General features: G+C 50.2%; 3 protein-coding genes across 3 annotated transcripts in view; 1 reads left to right on the forward strand and 2 right to left on the reverse strand.

Moving 5' to 3' along the window:
• Positions 1 to 56: 56 nt before the first annotated feature.
• Positions 57 to 2,752, reverse strand: LOC135816199 (PAT complex subunit Asterix-like). Its single transcript, XM_065329598.1, has 3 exons — positions 2,500 to 2,752; positions 990 to 1,087; positions 57 to 426 (listed from the first exon to the last, which is right to left on the reverse strand). Exons 1-3 carry the CDS (start codon positions 2,641 to 2,643, stop codon positions 360 to 362), a joined length of 309 nt encoding a protein of 102 aa, XP_065185670.1. The 5' UTR covers positions 2,644 to 2,752; the 3' UTR covers positions 57 to 359.
• Positions 2,753 to 2,987: 235 nt separating this feature from the next.
• LOC135816200 (uncharacterized) lies at positions 2,988 to 5,778 on the forward strand. The gene is made up of 3 exons (XM_065329599.1): positions 2,988 to 3,370; positions 4,198 to 4,366; positions 5,142 to 5,778. Exons 1-3 carry the CDS (start codon positions 3,172 to 3,174, stop codon positions 5,188 to 5,190), a joined length of 417 nt encoding a protein of 138 aa, XP_065185671.1. The 5' UTR covers positions 2,988 to 3,171; the 3' UTR covers positions 5,191 to 5,778.
• A 586-nt stretch (positions 5,779 to 6,364) lies between these two features.
• The window catches only part of LOC135816201 (mucin-like protein), a 67,708-nt gene continuing 51,127 nt past the window's right edge, over positions 6,365 to 22,945 (reverse strand). Inside the window, exons 20-21 of the mRNA XM_065329600.1 lie at positions 21,837 to 21,887; positions 6,365 to 7,591 (exon numbers count right to left, since the gene is read on the reverse strand). Of these exons, the coding sequence (XP_065185672.1) occupies positions 7,474 to 7,591; positions 21,837 to 21,887 (169 nt within the window). The 3' untranslated portion in view covers positions 6,365 to 7,473. The remainder of the gene's footprint in view (positions 7,592 to 21,836; positions 21,888 to 22,945) is intronic.

Here is a 22,945-nt window from a genome sequence, read left to right on the forward strand (position 1 = left end):
TTAGGCTTTACATATCCTTACAGGAGCAGTTACACACACACTTGCAAATTACCAGGTACCGGGTGGTTGCCGAAAGCAACCGAATCTAACACTCTTTAAAGCTGAGGTTTGAAAATCAAAAATATACAATCTGCGTGCTATTTTGTGCAAAATGAACCAATGAACAAAGCTGGGTAACTGGTGGCTAGTCTATCGTTTGATGCGCAGCACTACGTGTACAGTCATGTACAGGAGTTGACATGGAAGTATCGTGATAATGTCAAGGGAAAGGAGCTAAAGCACGGCTCTCAGTTCTTTTCATGGAATTTATTAACAAAATATAGTGTTCCTAGCATGCATGCACTGCACAGACACTGGTGCTACCATAATGATCGCATTGGCTCCGGATTACTCATGTAGGACATTAGAATAGAAGATGATGCCAGCCTGAAGCGGAACGAACGAGAGGAGAAGCAAAAACACACATCATATGTTAAGGTATGGAAGGGCTGTGCGGACCCTGTATGTACCCTACCCTATGTGTACCAATGCACACAGAAAGAGGCACAAGCACACTCGGGTGGCATGGATTCTCAGCAACATTAGTGGTAAAGTATGTTCGACCAGTAGCCACACGTGAACACACGCATGTATGTCCTAGCATGCACATGCACACTTGTGCGTGTACACCACCACATATACACACACACACATACACACACACAGCTACACTGGCAACAGCAACAGCAGCACCACCACCGCCACCACCACCAACACGAGCAGCAGCAGCAGTAGCAGCAGCAATGGCATTTTTATTCAATTTCGCTGTTCACCTTTTAAATTCTCTGCTCTCCTTGCATTAATATCATCATTGCTTTGTGCGTTCAAAAAAACACCTTTTAGCAGCAGAAGGGGCAGCAGCAGCAGAAGGGGCAGCAGCAGCAGCAGCAGCAGCAGCAGCAGCACCAGCAGCAGCAGCAGCATAATGCTAAGGATAAGTAACTACTTACATGAAACCACTGAAGCCATGCTTGGTATCCTCACTAGAGCGTGCGTTAGCGTATGCCATACAGCAACAGAAGAGGGACGCCCACGATGCCCACTTCATCTACCAGTACACACAACAAAATAGTAAACACAGACACACAGCGGTCTACAGACAGTACTAGTAGAGCACAAGCAGCCATTGATAACGGACTACCGGGTATTGTTGACAAAATAAAGAATTGGCTAGTAGTGCGGTGTGAATTGAGGGTCACTTGAAGTCTAGAAGATTCAATTTCACCCCCCCCCCCCCCTTCTCTCTCTCTCTGAGTAGCAGTAGCTTGTTTTCTGGTTATGGTTTGAGACAAAACCTGGTCCAGGCATATTCCATCACATAAATAGTGCTCTACTCGGAGAGAGTTGTAGTTGTTCGTGAGAGTGCTCGATGCACCTAGGTGCCGAGCCTAGTAGCCTAGTAATCACGCCTTCTGGAAATTGTAATCAAGTTGCTGTCTGATGGCCGGTAAAACCCGTGAAACTCAGAGTTACAGCAGAAACGTTTCGATTCCTTCTTTCAAGTGTGTGTAAATAGTGCAATAGATGTGATGCGGACCTGCACGAAAGTCCCGTACGGACACTGCTACGGTAATGTCACATTGGGGTTCAAATGCATCTGCTGCCCAGAACGTCAAAAGAACTCTCTCAGAACACAGTGCACACATGTATGCTACAGTCCATTTCAAAACTATAGACGCGTACCAAGGCAAAAACCGTTATGCCAGCATCTATACCACATAAAATCTGTGATCACTTTGTGCATAAAGTTTTCCAAATTGGGCGTCTGTTATCCAATCGTTTAGAAACTATATGAGAGTAATTGTGGAGCGGACCTGAGCAATATTCCGAAAACTATTCTCAAAAAGCTCCAGCCAAATTTGAAATATTTTGAAAACCCTACGCGTCTATAGTTTTGAAATGGACTGTAGTAGCCTGAGCAGTGTCCTGCACAGGCTCCAAGTCTAAAAGACTGAAACTGTGCATCAGTTACTGTAATGCAAACTACATGACACTGTATCACAATGGCTATTTTTTAGACCGTTCCCTTTCTACTACTTCCTGGTGGCTACACTGCTGCTCAGTGGTCAAGTAACTGTGCTTCATCAGTCTCACAACGACTTCAGACTAGAGAAAGCAGTACACGTACATGTACTGACTCAAATCAAGAAGAATACAATCAGTCACGTAAACCAGAGAGGTTCCACTTCCAGGCTGTCCAGTCAATCAGTCATGCATTGTACTCACAGGGAGCATGATTACATTATGTAGCATTACAGACACTAGTTCGTACAGGAAGAGTAAAATTTTCACCCCTCATGATCATCCCACATTTCATAACAATGCATTCTCGGCTCTGCAACGTGCCTCAAAAGCTTCACAAGAAACTGAACAAGTAGTGTCATCCCCAACCATTCCACACAGAAATCAGCAGTGTGGGCCACCAGCTACCTGCTTCCCTGGCACATTCGAGACACTCACCCTCAACATAAGTCCCATCATGCTCAAAGCCATGGCGAAGAAATTCATGTATTCAGAGGTCGGGTCCACGCGGCTGTTCAAGTCAGAGCGCTTGAAGCGTCTAACCCTATCGGGGCGACGAGGGTCAACTTCTACATCTGGCATATTAGCAACTACTACTAGTACTAGTATTCAGTATTACTACTACTAAGTACTAGTATTTCAGGCAACGAGAGGATCGTCGCCTTATTTCTAAAATTGCAAAATCAATCACTGAGTGAATCAGATCAATGTTCAAAGAAGTTTTTTTACTCCAACATGCAACAGCATAGCACGCGCACATGCAACAGCTGACGTCACAAGAAACAAATCCACGCGGCGGCGCTAAAGTATTTGGTACGGGAAAATCGCACTACGCATGAAGCGCGGCTGCGGCTAGTGCAGTGACGACTGCCTGAGTGACACCAGCTCGAGTCAAGACTTTTTGTAGGCTAGGCCTTGGCCAAAATCATCGATCTTGAACTGGCTTGATGAACACATTACAGTTGAAAGATACTGTGACGAGAGACGAGGAAAGACTGTCCTCTGCTGGAAAAGGGGGCAAGCAGGAGAGACGCCCGAACGAGCTGATCGCGTTGTGCTAGTTAACCCCTGCAGTAGTGGTGGTGGTGTTGTTTTGGAGAGGCGGGCAAGATGGACGCGACCAGGATGGCCCGGGACAAGATTCCCGAAACCAATATGAACAAGCAGCACGACATGCTAGTGGACAACGATAAGACGTCACTTGGTGTTCTAAGAAGACTGGGTCTGGAGGGTCGCAAGGAGGCTGGCCATGACTACAATCCAGCGTTGCATGGAACATTAGCTGGCAGTACTGTGTACGATCATAGGAGTAAGTGATGCAGACACACACACACACACACACACACACACACACACACACACACACACACACACACACACACACACACACACACACACACACACACACACACACACACACACACACACACACACACACACACACACACACACACACACACACACACACACACACACACACACACACACACACACACACACACACACACACACACACACACACACACACACACACACACACACACACACACACACACACACACACACACACACACACACACACACACACACACACACACACACACACACACACACACACACGCATACACACACACACACACAAACACGTGCATGCATGGACACACACACACGTACGCATACACACGCGCACACGCATATACATACACACACGCGCACACACGCGCACACACACACACACACACACACGCACACATTCCCTCGCAGACACACACACACACACAGATACACAGATACGGGTGCGCCTGTACCCCGGAAGCTAACCGTTTGCAGCATGCATTTTGAAAGTGTATACGTCAAACATCACTGTAACCCGGTGGACCTCATGTGTATGTTCATGTGTATGTTCATGTGTATGTTCATGTGTATGTTCATGTGTATTCCATGGTTACGGGGTAACTGTTTCCCCTGCCCCCCCCCCCCCCACACACACACTATATTGACATGGCTAGAACCCTGGTATGTGTCACCTTGCAGGGTGCACGACCATTTATGCAAAGCTGGCACCAAGGTGTGTACGTTGTAGGGAACTTGGCCTGCAAAACCTAATGCTGTGCTGTGTGTGTGTGTGTGCTGCAGAAATGTACGTCAGTCAGGACGAGATGGCCCGGTGGCGAGTGCCGATCGCCTTCCGTGACTTCTGTGCGCACAAGTACATTGAGTACATGAAGTGCGTCAAGGACACGTACCACTGTCCGTGGAAGTGCTGGGACGTTCACCACGAGATGGAACACTGCATGACACAAGAGTAAGTCGCCAATCACGCACACACATACACACACTTTTTCCTAGTGCGTGCTTGTGGCATTGAAGCCATCACTGCTGCCCAGTGCAGCCCCTACTCAGTAGCTGTTTGTTTTTGTCCACATAATTATTTATTTTACGAGTTGGGTTTGTGAATAATAGTAAAACACACACACGCGCACACACGCACATACACACACACAAACACACACACACACACACACGCGCGTGCGTACACCCACACACACGCACACGCATACACCCACACATGCGTGCACACATGCACACACACACGCGCGTGCGCACATGCATGCCTACCGTGTACATGTATCATGCATCACAGTTTACACGCTCCGTGCATTGGCTAAGTACATGTAGTGTATGACTTCACTGCTGGCATTGGCTAAGTACATGATTGTAGTGTATGACTTCACTGCTGGCATTGGGTGTCTGCATATTCATACATGTTCACATGAGTCTAGTGTGTAGATTGCCACCTTTGTTTGTTTTTTGTTGGAGGGGGGGGGGGGGGGGGGGGGGGGGGGGAGGGGGGCTTGTACCATATTTGATAGGCACATCAGCTCTATTACACGTGTGGGTATAACCACACACAGTTCATGACGCTGTATCCAGAGTTGGGATCACAATGTATGTGTGGTTGTAGAGGACTTGCCCTGCACAGCCTGATGGCAGGAGAGCAATGAATAACCGTTATGCCCCATTTTAGAGAGCCGCTTTATGATGTGTGTGCGTGTGTTCTTTGTTGTCTTGCGCGATAGGAATGCCGAGCGTATTGTCGCAGCACGGAAATTCCGAGGTGAACTGTAAAGTTGAGCTGAGTATAGCAGTGTAGAGTGTAGACACACATTCTACTCTTCATGTATGTTATCAGTAGTCCGCCCTCTAAGTCCCTACATCTCAGTCCTGCTCTGCTCCGGTTGGTCATGTCTGTGCAGCCACAGTAGCTGTACCGCTTGTCTTCATGAGCATAGCAATGTCATCACGTTATCGTAATATCATACTGTTACAGCGTTGGTGTTAGACGTACCCCAGGTAGCGTTATATTCTAGTCCCTGGGATCTGTCAAAGGTGTGTGTGTGTGTGTGTGTGTGTGTGAGAGAGAGAGAGAGAGAGAGAGAGAGAGAGTGTGTGTGTGGTGTGTGTGTGTGTGTATGTGTGTGTACGTTTTTTTGCCAATTACATGTTTATAGCTTCAGTATGCTATTATTATCATTATCATAATTATTGCATGCGTTGCTGATTTGCCAAGCCGGTACCTTCATCAAACAACTGAAGCGTGCAGGAGTTTTGATTCCATGTTATGATGCGTCTTCAAATGATCAACTACGCCCAATCACATAATTATTAAAATAAGTTGGTTAGCTGAGAAGTGGTTTGCCAATGATTTCCAGGTTACTCCACTACTCCACACAACTGGAGAACATACATCGGTCTCATGGCATGGATGGGGTATGTGATACTTCAAAAAGTATGTTAGCTACACGCACACACACGGAATGCACACACTAATATGCTGCACATGCAGCTCCAGAAGACTGTCCAAGCAACAGAGCGGCGTAGAACCGTGTACCCTAGACTCTTTCTTGCTGCTGCCATGTCCCTTACCAGTACAGACAGTTTGACATTTAGCATGTCAGTAGTCTTGGTGAACCTCAGATCGAACACAGAGTCACAAATTTGGCAAAAGAAGGATCCACGAGCAGCAAATCGAACCCAGCACCCCTGTCTTTCTGGCACAGTGCCCTGCCAATTAGGCCACCTGGGATCACACACACCAGGGTTCTAGGCAAAGAGGGGAAGTCGGGGATTCGCCATACGTTGCATTTAGCGTGGCAAGACTATGGGAAAGGGAAAAATAGGTTACGGGGTAACTGTTTCCCATGCCCCCCCCCCCCCTCCCCTACTATTTTGACCTGGCTAGAACCCTGCACGCCATTGGTTCCTTCTTGCTAAGTTGCTACACAAACATTACAAGCCGAAGTGGGTGTTGTTGTCATGGTAATGCTTGAATACTGCAGCTAATGTCACGACTAATATACCATCAGAAAACTCTTTAGAGTTCGGAAATATAAATCTGAATGACAGAAACTACTTCTAAAACTAATAAAAAAAATAGTAAAAACCGACTCTCTAGTTCACACAACATAATCATTACGTACATGTAGCAGCATTGGATACACGTACCGATCTAAATAGGTCTACATTATGCGTACTCTTGTAAAGAAAAGATTGCATGAGTGCACAATGCATTGTAATGGTGTGCAGTCAGTGATAGTGGCATGAATCTTGTGCTGGAGGTAGTCATGGTGATAATAGTGGCCAAGCAATGCAAGCGTGATAGGGAGAGAGGCAAACAACTGCTTGTCCAGGCGACACCGTCCTCAATTGGACAAGCAACTAGACATTGAAAAATGGGGCGGAAACACAACATACTGGCTGTCATGCGAAAGTCCGAGCAAAAAAATGATGCACACACATATCTTTGTAGTCTGGGATATTTGCATGCATGTACTAGCTAGTCGCGAACGTGATCGTGGAAACATCCTATTCACAGCAGGAATCACAGACACATTCATATTGGCCATGGTGCACTAGAACTAGGAGGAAGAGAAAAAGGGGAAAAAAAGAATAAGAATGAGATCCCTAGAAATGAAATGGTGGTGTTGGCATGTACACACTGTAAGGAACACATTAGTCACGGTGATGTCACGGTGATGTCACGGTGATGTCATGGTGATGTCACGTGATGTTTGGTGAATAATCAGAGCCGAGGGAGTGGGTGAGAAGGAGCGGGGTTCGGACATCACATCGTGTGTATAACACGCAGTGAATGCTCTCCCCTCCCCGAGCTACACCACATGCAACGGCTGATTAGACTCCACGCGCACACACCGGCTCTGACAAGGAAAGTGGAAGGCATGCGTACAGGCACAGTGAAAAATGTGTCGCTATTGCATGGTGCCGGCATTACGCTCAGTTACCATGGCTACAGGTAATAGCGTTGCAGTGTATGTAGCTAGTGGTAATAAGCGGTCAGGCTGCTGCTGCTGCTGCTCGCCAGGTCTACAGCACAATCATGGGATCACTGAGCTAGAGAAAGAGTACAGGGTACTCCTTGCCGTCCCCGGATGGCTGTGCATTGCCGTTGAGCGTGGAAACCTCACCCATCGACGACTGCTGTCCGTTGGACGCTTTCGGTGTGTTGTTGCTGCGGACATGGGCACAGTGAGTAAGACAATGACAGTGAATGGAACATACACATACACCAACGTGACCACTGGACCGTGACCAACGTGACCACTGAACCGTGACCAACACCACTGAAACCGTGACCAACGTGACCACTGAACACTCAGGGGCGTAGGAGCTGGTGCGGCAAGTGCGGCCAAAGCTGCACCAATGAGTGAATACTTTCATCTTGGGATTTTTGAAGCAATGGAATATGGGCTATTTGGACCCCATTTCCCTACAATTTCCCCGCGCGAGGACCCCCGCACCCTCCACCCATTCATGGCCGCACCAACGTCGAATACCTTCAGACGCCCCTGACACCAACACCAACGCCACTGAACGCCACTGAACGCCACTGAATGCCACTGAACGCCACTGAACACCACTGAACGCCACTGAACACCACTGAACGCCACTGAACGCCACTGAACACCACTGAACACCACTGAACGCCACTGAACACCACTGAACACCACTGAACACCACTGAACACCACCAAGGACACAGCGAGTAAGACACAGCGACAGTGCATGGCACAAACACGTACACACCGGCACAAACACGTACACACCGGCACAAACACGTACACACCGGCACAAAAGCAGCTACGAGTGTGGCACGCGTTTTTCAAGCTCGTAGCTTTTCGTTTTTTTGGACATCCCAGCCGGCATCAGGCCGGACTGGAGATAGCTAGGTGGGTAGTAGTAGTAGTAGAAATAGTGTAGGATAGTCTAGATAGTTAGGTAGGGCCAGGCAGGAACCCTTCGCCATGGGCGAGCTCTCTGCTGAGGCCGTGGCGAAGCTGCTTTGCACCCTCCCGGGGATTGAGCAGGGTCTCCTTGCAGTGATGCAAACGCTGGCAAAGTTCGCGACCGAGTCTGCTGATCGCGAAGCGCGTATGAAACGCAAAATTGGTGAGCTGGCAGCGGAAGTAAAAGATTTGAAGGAAGAGTTAGTTGTTTCAAAAAACTCCGCCATTGCCTGGATGCAGTCGAAGACGACGAGAAACAGCTCACCAGTTCAAGCAGACGTACATCGTACGCAAAGTAGTACCGGTAGTACCCGTGCCAGCAAACGCAGCGCCAAGCAAGCTGCAGCTCACATGGAACCCAGCAGCACCGTATCACGTACTGGCGTCACAAGCGCGGAACGAAAGCCCCACGGCCCCCAGGCCCAGGGAAGCGGTGGCTTGGCAAAGGCAGAGTGTTCTGAGTCACAGCCCAAGACAGATGTGACAGAGTCCAAGTCTCAGACAGATGTGACAGAGTCCAACAGCAAGCCAATCTTCCATGTTATCGAGGATGACTCATGGAAGCTTGTCTCCTCAGAACCACCCAAGAACAAGCGTGCCGTAGTGTACGTGGGCAATATCGCCACAGATAGCACTGAGAGCCACTTCAGGCAATTAATCAAAACCAGGAGTGAGTTTCTGGGCGCCTCTATTCCTGTCCACACCTGCAGTGTATGTCAGAAAGTGGGCGTGCTTCCGCCAGAGTGACCATCGATGCCACTTCATTCTCCACAGTTACAGCGCCCAACTTCTGGCCAAGACCCCTATACTGCAGGCCATGGAGGTTCTCTGAAACCAGCCCTGAGGGCAGCACCAGCAGTCGCTGCCACAGTAGCAGAAACAGCACCTCTGCCAGTGTTCTGACTAAACAGCAACAGCAAAAACAGCAGCAGGGCTCAACCACCTCCCCGCCGCCGCCGCCGCCACCACCGCCGCCACCACCACCGGCAGACATCATCTCCACTCCACTGTCTGGTGGCCAAAAACGGAGAAACTCCCACCTCTCCCCACCAGAGGCTGGAGACCTGAAGAGATCAAACGGATCTGCGCCACAACATGACCTACATGGTCACCAATGAAGCGCTTCCTCAGGCTCCTACTCACCAATGCTTTTGGCCTAAAGTCAAAGCTTGGTGAACTTGCACATGTTGCAAAGTGCTCCTCACCTGATGTCATCGCTGTTACGGAGACAAAATTCTCAACCGCAAAGGTCACTGACAGTGAGGTCTGTCTGTCCGGATACGCTCCCCCAATCCGACATGACAGAAACGCTCATGGAGGCGGAGTTGCCATCTGGGTGAAATCAAACATGGCCTTCCAGCACCTGGACCGGTTCAGCACGGAACACCACGAAGTGATATGGATATCTGTATCAACAGCTAGCCGGTCCAAGATTGTTATCTGTGCACTCTACCGATCAGGCTCCACAGCCGGGACAGACACCGAGCTGATCGAATACCTTGATACCCACCTAGATGAGGCCCGCAGCCACGGTGACTATGTTATCCTCGCAGGGGACTTCAATGTCCACAATGCAGCATGGCTAGGGAGCACCAAGACTACCTCGGCAGGAGAAGCAGCCGAGGAACTCTGCTATGTTCATGGCCTGGAGCAACATGTCAACATCCCCACACGTGGAGACAACACCCTGGACCTTGTGATGTCTGACTTCAGTGAACCGGTTCAGGTGAAATGCCATGCCCCACTGGGGTCCTCTGACCACGCTGTCCTCACCATGGACTTCCCTATCTCTGCGCTCCGTGAACCAAAAACCACACGCACTGTCTGGCGGTACAACCAAGCAGACTGGAACCGCCTCTGTCACTTTTTCCTAGCCTATGACTGGTCAACTGCCTTCACCACCAGCGCTGATGAGTCGTGCGCCAACATCACCGAAGTTATCCTCCAGGGTATGTCACGTTTCATCCCATCCCGGCAACTCGCATCCCGGCCGACGGATCCAGCTTGGTGGACCCCTGAGTGCACGGATGCCATAAAAGCAAAAGAGAGGGCTTGGGCTACTGCCAGACAGCAGAAGTCAACAGCAGCGCGGCAGACAGCCTCAGCAGCCACTCTACGTTGTAATGACATCCTCCAGCATGCCAAGGTGGCCCGCCTGGCTACCCTGCGTACTAAGCTCTCCAAAGCTAGCCTGAGTGACCGCTCGTGGTGGTCTACCATCAAGCAAGCAGGTGGCAGCAGCAGAAACACGTCCATCCCAACTCTTACGCCGCAGCCTGGTTTGGAATGCGTATCGAATGCCGAAAAAGCTGAGTGTTTTGGGCAGTATTTCGCCTCAAAGTGCAGCCTGGGCGCCGACGACTTCCCCGCCAACCAACCAGCGACTGATTTCCCCCACGTTGCTCAACGCACGGCTGAAAAGCTCTCAACGGTTCGGTTCCGCCCTGCCACTGTCAAGAGAGAACTCCGGCGCCTAAATGCATCGAAAGCTACTGGACCGGATTGCATTCCCGCGCGAGTTCTGAAGATGTGTGCCGACCCCCTAAGTAAGCCACTCTCCAAACTGTTCTCACTTAGCTTCTACAGCATGGTTATGCCGACATCCTGGAAGACAGCTAGAGTCACACCCATTCACAAGAAGAAATCCAAGAACCTGCCTCAACACTACAGACCTGTGTCTCTGCTGTCTATCATATCCAAAGTGATGGAAACAATTGTCAATCGTCAGATAACCAATTTCGTGGAGTCCCACAATGTCATCTCTGCGAAACAGTTCGGGTTCAGAAAGGGCCTGAGCACAGCCGACGTCTTAACCAAGCTCCACTGTGAATGGTCCCGAGCAGCCGGCCTAGGAGGAGCCGCCCATGTTTTGGCGATAGACATAGCAGGCGCCTTTGATAAAGTCAGCCATGCTGGCCTGCTGCATAAGGCTTCCGTGTACGGTCTAGACGGCCCGCTTCTCGGATGGCTGGAAAGCTACCTGCACAACCGGCGCCTGCAGGCTGTTGTGGGCGGCCAAGAGTCCTCCCTGCACCATATCCAAGCAGGGGTACCACAAGGTAGCATCCTTGGACCAACGTTATTCTTCCTGTACGTAAATGACTGCGAGGACACCTTGCCTGCTAGTGCTGAGCTTGCCACGTATGCAGATGACACGACACTGTATCAGTGCATCTCTGCCACCGCCAGCATATCCGACTCTGCAGCACAACTCCAGGAAGCAGTGGACGCCGTCTCCAACTGGGGTTCCAAGTGGAAGGTCACCTTCGAGCCATCCAAATCTCAGGCCCTCATCATCGACCACCGCAAGCCTCCCCCAGCGTTCCCACCAGTGCTCTTCAATGGAGTGACTGTTCCTGAAGAGAAGGAAATTAAAGGGGAAGTCCGGTGAAAAATTTAAATTTCAGGTTCGGTAGAGTTTCGGGCGCTGAGTCGAATGGTGTTGGTCCCACGTGTCTCCGACAAAGCGTTCTCGAGATATTTCCGTTTGAAAAACTGAGTTTCGGGGGCTGCGCCATGACGTCATGCGGCCGCGCCACACCCTCTGCAACGTCATAGCGTGCAGCTAGGTCAAAAGGAGTGCGTGAAAGCAATAGTGTCAGTGCTATTTCAAATGATTTGGCGACAGATAGTTTGGTGCAAGCGACCCCGAAGACCTGTAACTCCTTGTGAGAGTGAGGATGCAGCCATGGCTGACCTTCATGAGTTCGGTCTGGGGCTGAGAACCTCGGTATTCAGCTGAAGAAATGGCCACGCGGGCCGGTCAAGAGTGAGCGCTACTGAGTTTCCGACTGATGAAGAAGCAGCAGCTATTGCAGACGAGGCTGATCAGATCGCTGGAGAGCAGGGTCGCCAAAATGGAGAAGAGTGATGCGAGTGCTCTAAATGTTGTTCCATACCGATTAGATTCGCTTAGACTCCAGTAGCCTGCCACATGGTGATGTTTTGGTGCGAACTAACTTACTTGGAATATTTCGGACTACTCAATTGGAGAACAGTGCAGGCTCTTTGAACCACGGGCACGACTCTTCGCTCGCAACGCTATGGAATCTGAAAGTTCTAGGTCCGGGAGCTGTTCGCTGTTTTGTCACTTGTCACGGTTGTGCACTCATCGCTGTAACAGAAAATAATGAGGCGGGTGCGGAAAACTAAAATTTTCTTTCTCAAAGCACAACCACCGGCACCGGCAAGGAGAAACGCACGTTCTCTGACTACATCATACATGACTGAACAATACGACTGATACGAGTGTACATGACAAGTCCGTGTGTTGACTAGTTTTCTGAGTCTTGTGTCAGTTGTGACTCAAGTCTTGTACAAGTCATACTACCCCAGAACGGCAGTGCGGGAGTAGTTCCGTCTGTGATGAGTTTGTTGACTGCACTACAGCTAGATAACACACTGCACGCACTGCATGCACGCAGCGCAGAGCGCGTAGAGGCTGACGGAAAAGTCCAACTCGGAAACGGCTATAATACGGTATAACCTCCAGGTTTACCGAGCTGAAAATCACAGGGTACGTAGTGTTTGTAACACTGAATCGAATGGTCTTGGTCCGAAGAAGCTGCGACAAACGGCTCCCCAATCGAACGCGCTCCGAATATGGCCATTTTTGTACACAACTAGATGGTGTGGCTACCTGGCTGCACGCTGTGACGTCATCACCTGGATCTGGGTGATGTGCGCTCAAATTCGCACATGTTCGATTGGGCGTATCTGACGAACCATAAGCCGCAGCCTCCTCGGACAAAGACCATTCGACTCAGCGACCCGAACTCTACGGACTGTGAAATTTAAATTTTTCACCGGACTTCCCCTTTAAACTTCTGGGCATAGCATTCGACTCGCAACTGTCCTACGCAGCACACCTCCGGGCCGTGGCCTCAAAGGCTGCCCAATGCCTACACTTCCAGTGTCTGCTCTGGGATTGTAGGACAGCCGGGTTGTTAGAAAATTACCCCCACAACCGGTCTCAGGCATACCACGGCCAAAACACCACACAGGTCTGGACAAGTAATTATACTAACTGGAAGGTTATTGTTTGTGCTAATACATACGACAGTACAACAAGAGAGAGAACTTTGTTCACAAAACCATCGCCATCGGAACACACCAGAACTACTGTAAAAAGAGCTGAGAGCAGCGTGTATCCGAAAGGAACTGGAGCATGCATGCGTACCACAGCAAGCGCAAACAGCTGCACAGCATACATGCATGCGTACAAGAAAGCCGCATCCACCGGATGAATCACGCACATGAATCACATGACAGGCAACAAGAGGTAAGAAGTAATGTCAACTACACAAGACAGAGTCATACAAGAGAAAGTCATAGTTCGATTACACGTTCCCACCAGTTGGCATTACTGGCGGAACCTAGCCGGGGCATTCAGGCCATCACGGGGTCGAAGACGCATTACTTCCTCAGGCTCTACTGGCTGGTCTTCTGTTGTATCATCGGCACTCACACCATCTGTCGGGTCCGAGACATCAGGCTTGATAAGTGACACGTTGACCGTCTTCATTTGCAGCAAGCCTCCTGCATCTCTCTGAATTCTCACGGTGACAGGGGTCACAGTCTCAGTGACGACCCATCCATCCTCGTATGGCGGGAGCCTCTTCTGCTGGCGCTGTGGGCGTAGCATCATCACACGGTCTCCACGGCTGTACGGGTTCTCGGCCTCGGGGCTGCATGCGTCAGGCCGTGACAGCTCCTCTTCCACCAAGTCGCGTATCTGGCTAGCCCTGTTCGCAAGCTTGGTCACCCACGCACTTAGAGACTCAGCCGCAGCATCCTTCTCCACAATGAGATGACGTGGCAACCAGCCAAACATGGCTTCCATAGGGCTAATACCGGTGGCAGAGTGTGGCCGCGTACGGTAGTAAAACAGCAGCACTTCTAGGTCGTCCTTCCAATCAGATGACCGGTCAAGCACCTTCCGTATCATCGTCAAGAGCGTACGGTTCATCCGCTCTGCTGATCCCTGTGACTGCGGGTGGTAAGCTGCTCCAGTGCGCACCTTAGTTCCAAAGACGCGAAACAGCGAACTCACAACAGCATTCGCAAACTCCGTTCCGTTATCCATCCTTACGACTTCAGGCGCGCCAAACTGCAGGCAAACCTTGGTCACAGCTTCAGCGACTGACTTGGCATCATGACGAGGTAGCGGTATAGCATCTGCCCACTTCGTAAAAGCGTCGACAATGACTAGCACACAGTGATACCGCCCTGAGCGATCGATACCGAGCTCCAAGGTGTCAATGACTATCTCACTCCAAGGCTTTCCTGGGATGTCCGGGCGAACAGGCTCTCCAACAGGACCTCGCTTCGTGCTTGCTCGGACACAGGCCTGGCATCGGCGCACATAATCTTGGCAAGCTGTCGACATCGACGGGAAATAGCACTCAGCTCTCAGCATGTCATGCATAGTCTGCCAGTTGGCATGACCAGAGTTGGTGTGCACAGCACTGACAAGCTGACCTTGTAGCGACTCTGGTATCACTGGCACAGCAACGCCACCTTCCACAGGCAGCTTCACACTCCGGTACAACATGCCTTTGTCAACCAGTAGCTGTCCGCCGATCTTCTTGTAACACTCCACCGTCACAGGCTCCCCCTTCTCCACTTGGGCAATGGCTTGACGGACATCAGCGCACTGCTGTTGCGCAACACTGACTTGCTCCAAAGTCACAGGTCCAATCACCGTCAGGGCCATGGCAGCTACATCATCCTTCAGCAGGGTCTTAGCATAGTGCGTCCACTTCTGAGGAACGCGAGTTAGCCGGTCGGCCTTGTTGTCAGCTGTCGGAACCCAGATGACTTCCACTTCCAGACCCAATTGTGCCACGGTCTCTTCGATAACCTGCAGACGACGTTGGATAAGCACGCTATGCAACCCACTGGTCTTCACGCGCTTGGAGTCGGTCAGAAGCTGTTGGATCCAACTAGCAACGGTTTTGGAGTCGGTCATCAGCTGGATTCGCCGCGCTCCCCACTGGACTGCGAGGTTGAGTCCCTCAGCAGCTGCATCCAGTTCAGACAAGTTGATGTGGCGCTTGTCGTCCATCTTTCTCAGCCAACTGCAATCCTCGATGATACAGCCATTGAACTCCAAGGCCGCGCCATACGCGATATCAGAAGCATCGCACCAGACTTTGCATGGATCCTCTGCACTTCCGGGACCTTGCCACACACCGCCGACTGGGTCATCGCTGCTGAGGCGCTGGGCTAAATCAATGCAAAACTTCTTGAGCTGGTCAGGCAACGGATCGTCATACTTCAAGCCGAGAAGGCTAGTTAGACGCTTCAACCAGCTACAGTGCACTCGAAGCCAGCTCGCAACTGGGTAGTGGCCCACCAATGCTCCACACCACTTGTACACTGCACGACGTGTCAACACGTCCGGCAACGCGGTTCGGGGCCCATCTCGCCTAGCCCACTTGACCTCACCGCTGTCATCCTTGCTCAACTGCAGGCCAAGAACGCGCGCGGTCGCCGGGTCTTCCGCCGGCTTTGTCGGGAGTCCATACTCTGCCAGCTGCTTGACGACGGCATCCGTCTGCTCCTTGGGTACATATAGATCGTCGATATAGTTGTCGACAGCCGGAAACTGGCGAGTTGAGTACCGAACAATCAAATCCATCAGCTTAGGTGCTACTGACAGACCAAAGCCCATTCTTGTTAGGACATACGTCTGACCTTTCCACTTCACCACCTGGTAGCGCCATAGGTCAGGGCACACACGGACTTGCAAACATGCCTTCCGTATATCAATCAGAGCATATGAATCGGGATCTCCTGCACCGCGCCACTGCCGCAGCTTCTCTTGGCACGCAGGTGCTTCAGCACCAGGGTTGGATACCAGCTCTTTGTTCAAAGCAGTGTAGTCCAAACACGGTCTCACAGGCGTCGTCAACTTGTGCTCTTGTTTGACTGCTAGCAGGGGAAGTACTGCAGCCGGTTCTCCGTGGACCGCTGGATCATGAGGTACGAGCCACCCCTTCTCAATCCATCCGTCTACTTCATCACAGAAGGTATTCTCTTGCGATTCCGACAGACCGCTCCGCGAATACTGAGCCACACCGGAGCCAATGAAACCCTCAGGCTCATTTTTGCTTGACCACTTCCACGATATCTCCCAGTGTCGCTCTTCAGCGTTCCAGCACACCGTGCCATCACTGGTGGTAAGCACGACATTGCCTGTGTCGGCGTCCTCTGTGACTTGCACAAGCCGAGGGAGCTTAGTCGGTGTAGGTACAGCTCCGACAACGTCAGGTGCGCGTTTACCCGACTTCTCCTGGGCCGGGCCGATCACCACACCAGCTAGCCTTCCGTCATCATATTCCATATGCAGACCCCCACACATTGTCACGAAGTCTGAGCCGATCAGCACGTCAGCCGACACAACGTTAAGGTCAGGAAGCACAACGGCGGACATAGTTGACTCAGGAATTGACACAGGACCATCATCACGCTTGAACTGCAGTTCCACCACGCCACGTGTAGTCAGCTGCTCTCCGTCCAAGGCAACAATTCCTTTGCCCAGACTCTCAGTAACAGGGACACCCAAACTGTCAACAAGTGCTTCGCTAATGAGCGTGCGACAGGAGCCAGTATCGATGATGGCTTGCACGCGCCTCCACACATCCCTGTCAGGTACAGCCACGTCTACAAACACACGAGGCAAACCAGGTCGCGTGGTAGTTACCGTAGCTAGGAGACAGCCGCTCCGGCCACGCCTTTGCCTCTCTTCTGGTCTCGGAGCCATTGCTTTTTGAGCTCACAGTCCTGTTGATAATGACCCGGTTGCTCACAGAAGAAACATGTAACATTTCGTGGCCCTGATGACTTCTGCTGGCCACCACCATATCCGCCGCCGCCACCGCTGCTGTAGCCACCGCCGCCACCACCGCCGTAGCCACCGCCGCCACCACCGCCGTAGCCACCGCCACGTCCTTCCGGGCAATGTTTCCGTATATGCCCAGGTTCACCACACTTATGACAGACAATATGGGACTTCTTCCCACCGGAAGGGCCAGACACCACTGCACCAGCAATACCTGGCCTTGCTGACACAATCTTGCGCAGTGCTCTCAACTTCTCCACACAGTCGGACACACGTAAGTCTTTCCCAGCACTTGACAGGCGGATCTCCTTGGCAAAATCAAAAGGGAGACCAGCCAGCAGCTGCTCAATAACGACAGAATCGTCATCACCTGTCAGCTTGTGACCTGATGCAGCCAGCAGCCGCTGCAAATCAGACACGTACGCGTCAGGACTTTCATCAGAAAGGAACCGGCGGGACGTAAATTTTTCGTACGCATCACTTCCTGTCACGCCGAACGACTTTTGCAGCAAAGCGGACACCTTATCCTCGTCCTTCTTATCCGCAGCCTCCATTCTACTAAACACGAGCAGCGCATCTCCTTCCAAAAACAGAGGCAGTCTCTGCATGCGCTTATCAGCCGTGTCCCAACCATTCACCTCCGACAGCACAGAGTACTTCAACCAAAAGTCATCAAAGCTGTCACCTGCCTTCCCACCGAAGGACTTCATCAAGCCGTCCAGCTTCAGGCCAGACATGGCTTCAGGTTCAGAAGCAACGCCAACTGCTTCACTGTCCGATACAGGCAAGGCCTCAACCTCTCCTTGTCTCGCTCTCTGTCTCGTACGACGACGACGAGGCATACACTAAAACTGACGTCTACGCACAAACAATTCCCGGGTTTCGGCACCACGCTGTTAGAAAATTACCCCCACAACCGGTCTCAGGCATACCACGGCCAAAACACCACACAGGTCTGGACAAGTAATTATACTAACTGGAAGGTTATTGTTTGTGCTAATACATACGACAGTACAACAAGAGAGAGAACTTTGTTCACAAAACCATCGCCATCGGAACACACCAGAACTACTGTAAAAAGAGCTGAGAGCAGCGTGTATCCGAAAGGAACTGGAGCATGCATGCGTACCACAGCAAGCGCAAACAGCTGCACAGCATACATGCATGCGTACAAGAAAGCCGCATCCACCGGATGAATCACGCACATGAATCACATGACAGGCAACAAGAGGTAAGAAGTAATGTCAACTACACAAGACAGAGTCATACAAGAGAAAGTCATAGTTCGATTACAGGGTACACGTGTACCTGGCGCAACCATTTCAACCGGGTTGGAGCCGGGTACACATGTACCTGGCGCTGTCTCACCAGCCGAGTCACATGCTTTAACTGGTTGGTTGGTTTATTTTAACCCTTTATTACCGGATTACTTGCACAGCATGCACCAGGATTACGAATTTCAGCACAATTTCCAACTTCACCAGGTCATAACTTTGGTCTCCTTCACTTGATTTTCACGATCTAGGGCTCGTTGGAAAGCTCTTGGCAAGAGCAACGCCAGGGTACCAAGCTCCATTATCCAGTCGCCGCAAATCAAGCGCGGTAACACAGCAAAGTCGTCTCCAAGCCTGATATGCAAGCAAATTCGTCCCATCAACGCCATTCCACTCTCCTTCATCGTAGAACGCTCAAAATTGTTCGAGGCGATTCAAACTTCAGCGGACTACGTCAATATCACGTGCTTAGTCGCTCAAAGAGCACAAGAAAAGGGATTTTCCCCAAAAATGGCGAAGTGATCGATCAAAAATTTGAATTTGCCGAGGTGAAAATACGGCGCGCGATATCTCTGGTCTCCGACATCGTAACTCTTCGGCGATTGTTGCATTGGATAGCTTGGAGTTTCCGCTACCAAATAGACCTTTCGATTGTTGAATTCGCACAAGAAATGATCGAGTTACAAAGATATTACTGGCCTGCAGACTTTCGATCATATATGATCGAAAGTCTGCAGTCCGGTAATAAAGGGTTAATTCGGACAATAAACGGGAACTAGGCCCAATGATATAAAGGCGAATGGATAAGCCGCATTTAGAAAAAGAGAGGACAGGAATTAGAAAATTACGAAAGAAGAAGAAGTATCTGACACATAAAAGCCATGTAGTTAGTCCTTTCAAAGTTCGAAAGTGTAAAGTACCAACCGGGTCACAGGTGACCCGGTACTATCTTTTCAACCGGGTGCAAGCGCCGCCCAACCGGGTGGATTACCCGGCTCACCCGGCGCTGGAGCAGACACTGACTTCCTGAGAAAGGTTGCGCCCCTGTTGGACTCCAGCGGCCGCACGGCAATCTACAAAGGCTTCGTGCGGCCAACAATGGAATACTGCTGCCTGGTGTGGATGGGGTCAGGTACATCCAGACTGGACAAAATCCAGCACAAGGCACTGAAGGTGATTGGCCCAGGCGCCTGGCTCCCCAGCCTGAAACACCGCCGACTGGTTGCTGCGCTTTCGTTCACGTTCAAGCTGTCTTACCTTCCAACAACAAGCCCCCTGAAGCCCATCCTCCCACCTCCAGCCAATCCCCGCCCAGTGGGTGGTCGATCCACTAGGTTAGCCACGGAGACTGCCCACTGCCACCCGCTCCAGCTCAAGTCAACGCTGCCCGTGCGCATTCGTAGCAGCCTCCAGGGTTCCTACCCAGACTGCATTATTCCCTTGTGGAACAGCCTACCAGCGACCATTCTACCAGCACGGCCGCAACCCAGCCAGCTCCAATCATTCAAATAAAAATGCAACAAGTATCTGCTGCACCTGAACTGGCAAGCAGCCACCGACGCCCTATGAAACGGTTTAGACCAGTGCCTCACTAGCATCCTCCCCCCCCCCCCCCTACCACAATGTGACGTTATCTTTCACTCTGCTTCTCTCACGACCATCTACCCATTGTCCTTGTTTCTCACTATTATTCATTTCCCCTCTTCCTCCTCTCTACATGGTTTTACTGCATTATGGCGCGCTTTGTCTGCGTAGACGCCGAGACCTTTGAGGTCGGCAGAGCAGCCTGGCCCCGCCACCACTTCTCGCACATATTCGGGAATATAGTGGACTTTCGTATAAAAAATAAAAAAAATAAAAAAACACGTACACACCGGCACTAACTTGATTCACAATTTACATACAAGCACTAATATTAGAGGATGAACAAAGTGTTTTACTCCGAGCGTCACGCACTAAGCGTGAAACTCAGAGTTAAAACACTTTCTCATCCTATTATTGTTTGAACTAGCTCTGCCTTTCGGTATCGAGCATTCTATTGGACAGCCTGGAACTTCTCTGTTTTAACAATTACATACACAATAGCGAGAGTCCCCAGATTGCTTAGAGTGCTCAACACCACAAGGATGGAGCATTACCACAAAAGGCAGAACGGAGAATAGACAGCCGGCTAGGTCATTGTTGTAACGCTGCGTTTCATGCACATAGCGAAGCTAAGGCAATCCTCAGACAACTGATAACCTGTACATCATCTGGGTCCAAATTTATACCCAGGCAGGTAGCTAAAACAGGGCGCGCAAAGTGAGTCAAAGCGCGAAAAATCACGAAAAAGCAGGTGGCATAGCGCGCAAAGGTGGCAAAAGCGCGACATTAGTGTGACATTTCAAGTGATACGTTAGTTAGGGAGACATGGTGCGGATGGTGTCGGTTATTACATGGGAGGTGAGAAAAGGAGGGAGAGAAGGGGGGGGGGGGGGTGACAGTCAAGTAACACGTTAGTTACAGTGACGGCGGGCAGGCAGGTAGGCCCTGGCCTGGGCCTGGTGGCGGCAGGCAGGTGCCGGCGGCGGCATGCAGGTGACTAAGTGACGCCAGTGCCGTAGCGCGAGAGGTAGAACTTATTCTGGTGTCTATATTTTGATACTAATTCTGATTTTTTGTTGAGGAGCGTGGCTGCCACGCTCCTCAACAAAAAAATCAGAATTAGTATCAAAATATAGACACCAGAATAAGTTCTACCTCTCGCGCTACGGCACTGGCGTCACTTAGTCACCTGCATGCCACCAGGCCCAGGCCAGGGCCTACCTGCCTGCCCGCCGTCACTGTAACTAACGTGTTACTTGACTGTCACCCCCCTTCTCTCCCTCCTTTTCTCACCTCCCATGTAATAACCGACACCATCCGCACCATGTCTCCCTAACTAACGTATCACTTGAAATGTCACACTAATGTCGCGCTTTTGCCACCTTTGCGCGCTATGCCACCTGCTTTTTCGTGATTTTTCGCGCTTTCACTCACTTTGCACGCCCTGTTTTAGCTACCTGCCTGGGTATAAATTTGGACCCAGATGATGTACAGGTTATCAGTTGTCTGAGGATTGCCTTAGCTTCGCTATGTGCATGAAACGCAGCGTTACAACAATGACCTAGCCGGCTGTCTCTATTCTCTTCTGCCTTTTGTGGTTTGTAACAATTACATACATGTACTGCATACAGCCAGGTGACACTGTACTCTATTCCGACAGTCACTTCGAGCTCTACCGGTGAGACACAGCGATGCAGAATGTTACCAGAAACAAATAGCTGGTAAGAGTTGCAGTCATAGGCACACACTCGCCACTTGCTATCCTTACCTCCGATCAGGGGACGCAACGTCAATAGGACGCTCTGAGAATGTGTCTTCCCTGCACCGAGAACAGAGAACACAACGACCAACAGGTGTGATGTTACCATGGTTACTGCCAGGTCATGCAGATATGGAATGTTCTACCATGTATGGACTGTTTTCCATGTATGGAATGTTCTACCATGTATGGACTGTTTTCCATGTATGGAATATTCTACCATGTATGGACTGTTTTCCATTTATGGAATGTTCTACCATGTATGGAATGTTCTACCGTGTATGGAATGTTCTGCCATGTATGGAATGTTTCCATGTATGGAATGTTCTACCATGTATGGACTGTTTTTTCCATGTATGGAATGTTCTACCATGTATGGAATGGTCTACCATGTATGGACTGTTTTTCCATGTATGGAATGTTCTACCGTGTACGGAATGTTCTACCGTGTATGGAATGTTCTGCCATGTATGGAATGTTTTCCATGTATGGAATGTTCTACCATGTATGGAATGTTATACCATGTATGGAATGTTCTACCGTGTATGGACTGTTTTTTTCATGTATGGAATGTTCTACCATATACACAAGCACTCTTGGACATGGTGTGTCTAGCAATGATACACGCATTGCTCCATCAATCCGACTGCTTATCAACCAATGTTTGAAGTACACACACATGAAACATAATACTGTAGTGTCGCGTAGAAAAGCATGACCTGCATAGAAGCATGACCTGCATAGAAGCATGACCTGCATAAAAGCATGACCTGCATAAAAGCATGACCTGCATAGAAGCATGACCTGCATAGAAGCATGACTCGAATAGAAGCTGATTTTTCAAAGTGCGCCATGACACTGAAGCACGATTTGAATAGAAGCCGCTCTGTGCAAAGACACGTGCAAGTACTGTAAAAGCCATATATATAACGAAGTGCTAACTCTAACGAGTTAACAAGGAGAAATCTGTCGTTAAAATAGAAATCGTTATACAGAAATCGATACATATACTGTCGTATTGAGCGTTGAGAATGAGTGAGAATCGTTACCTTTGGTACACGTAAACTAGTCAATTTTGGTAAATCGTTATATATGCGCCTCGTTAGAATAATGGCTTT

This window comes from Sycon ciliatum, chromosome 4, assembly GCF_964019385.1.
Source record: "Sycon ciliatum chromosome 4, ocSycCili1.1, whole genome shotgun sequence".
Taxonomy (NCBI): domain Eukaryota; kingdom Metazoa; phylum Porifera; class Calcarea; order Leucosolenida; family Sycettidae; genus Sycon; species Sycon ciliatum.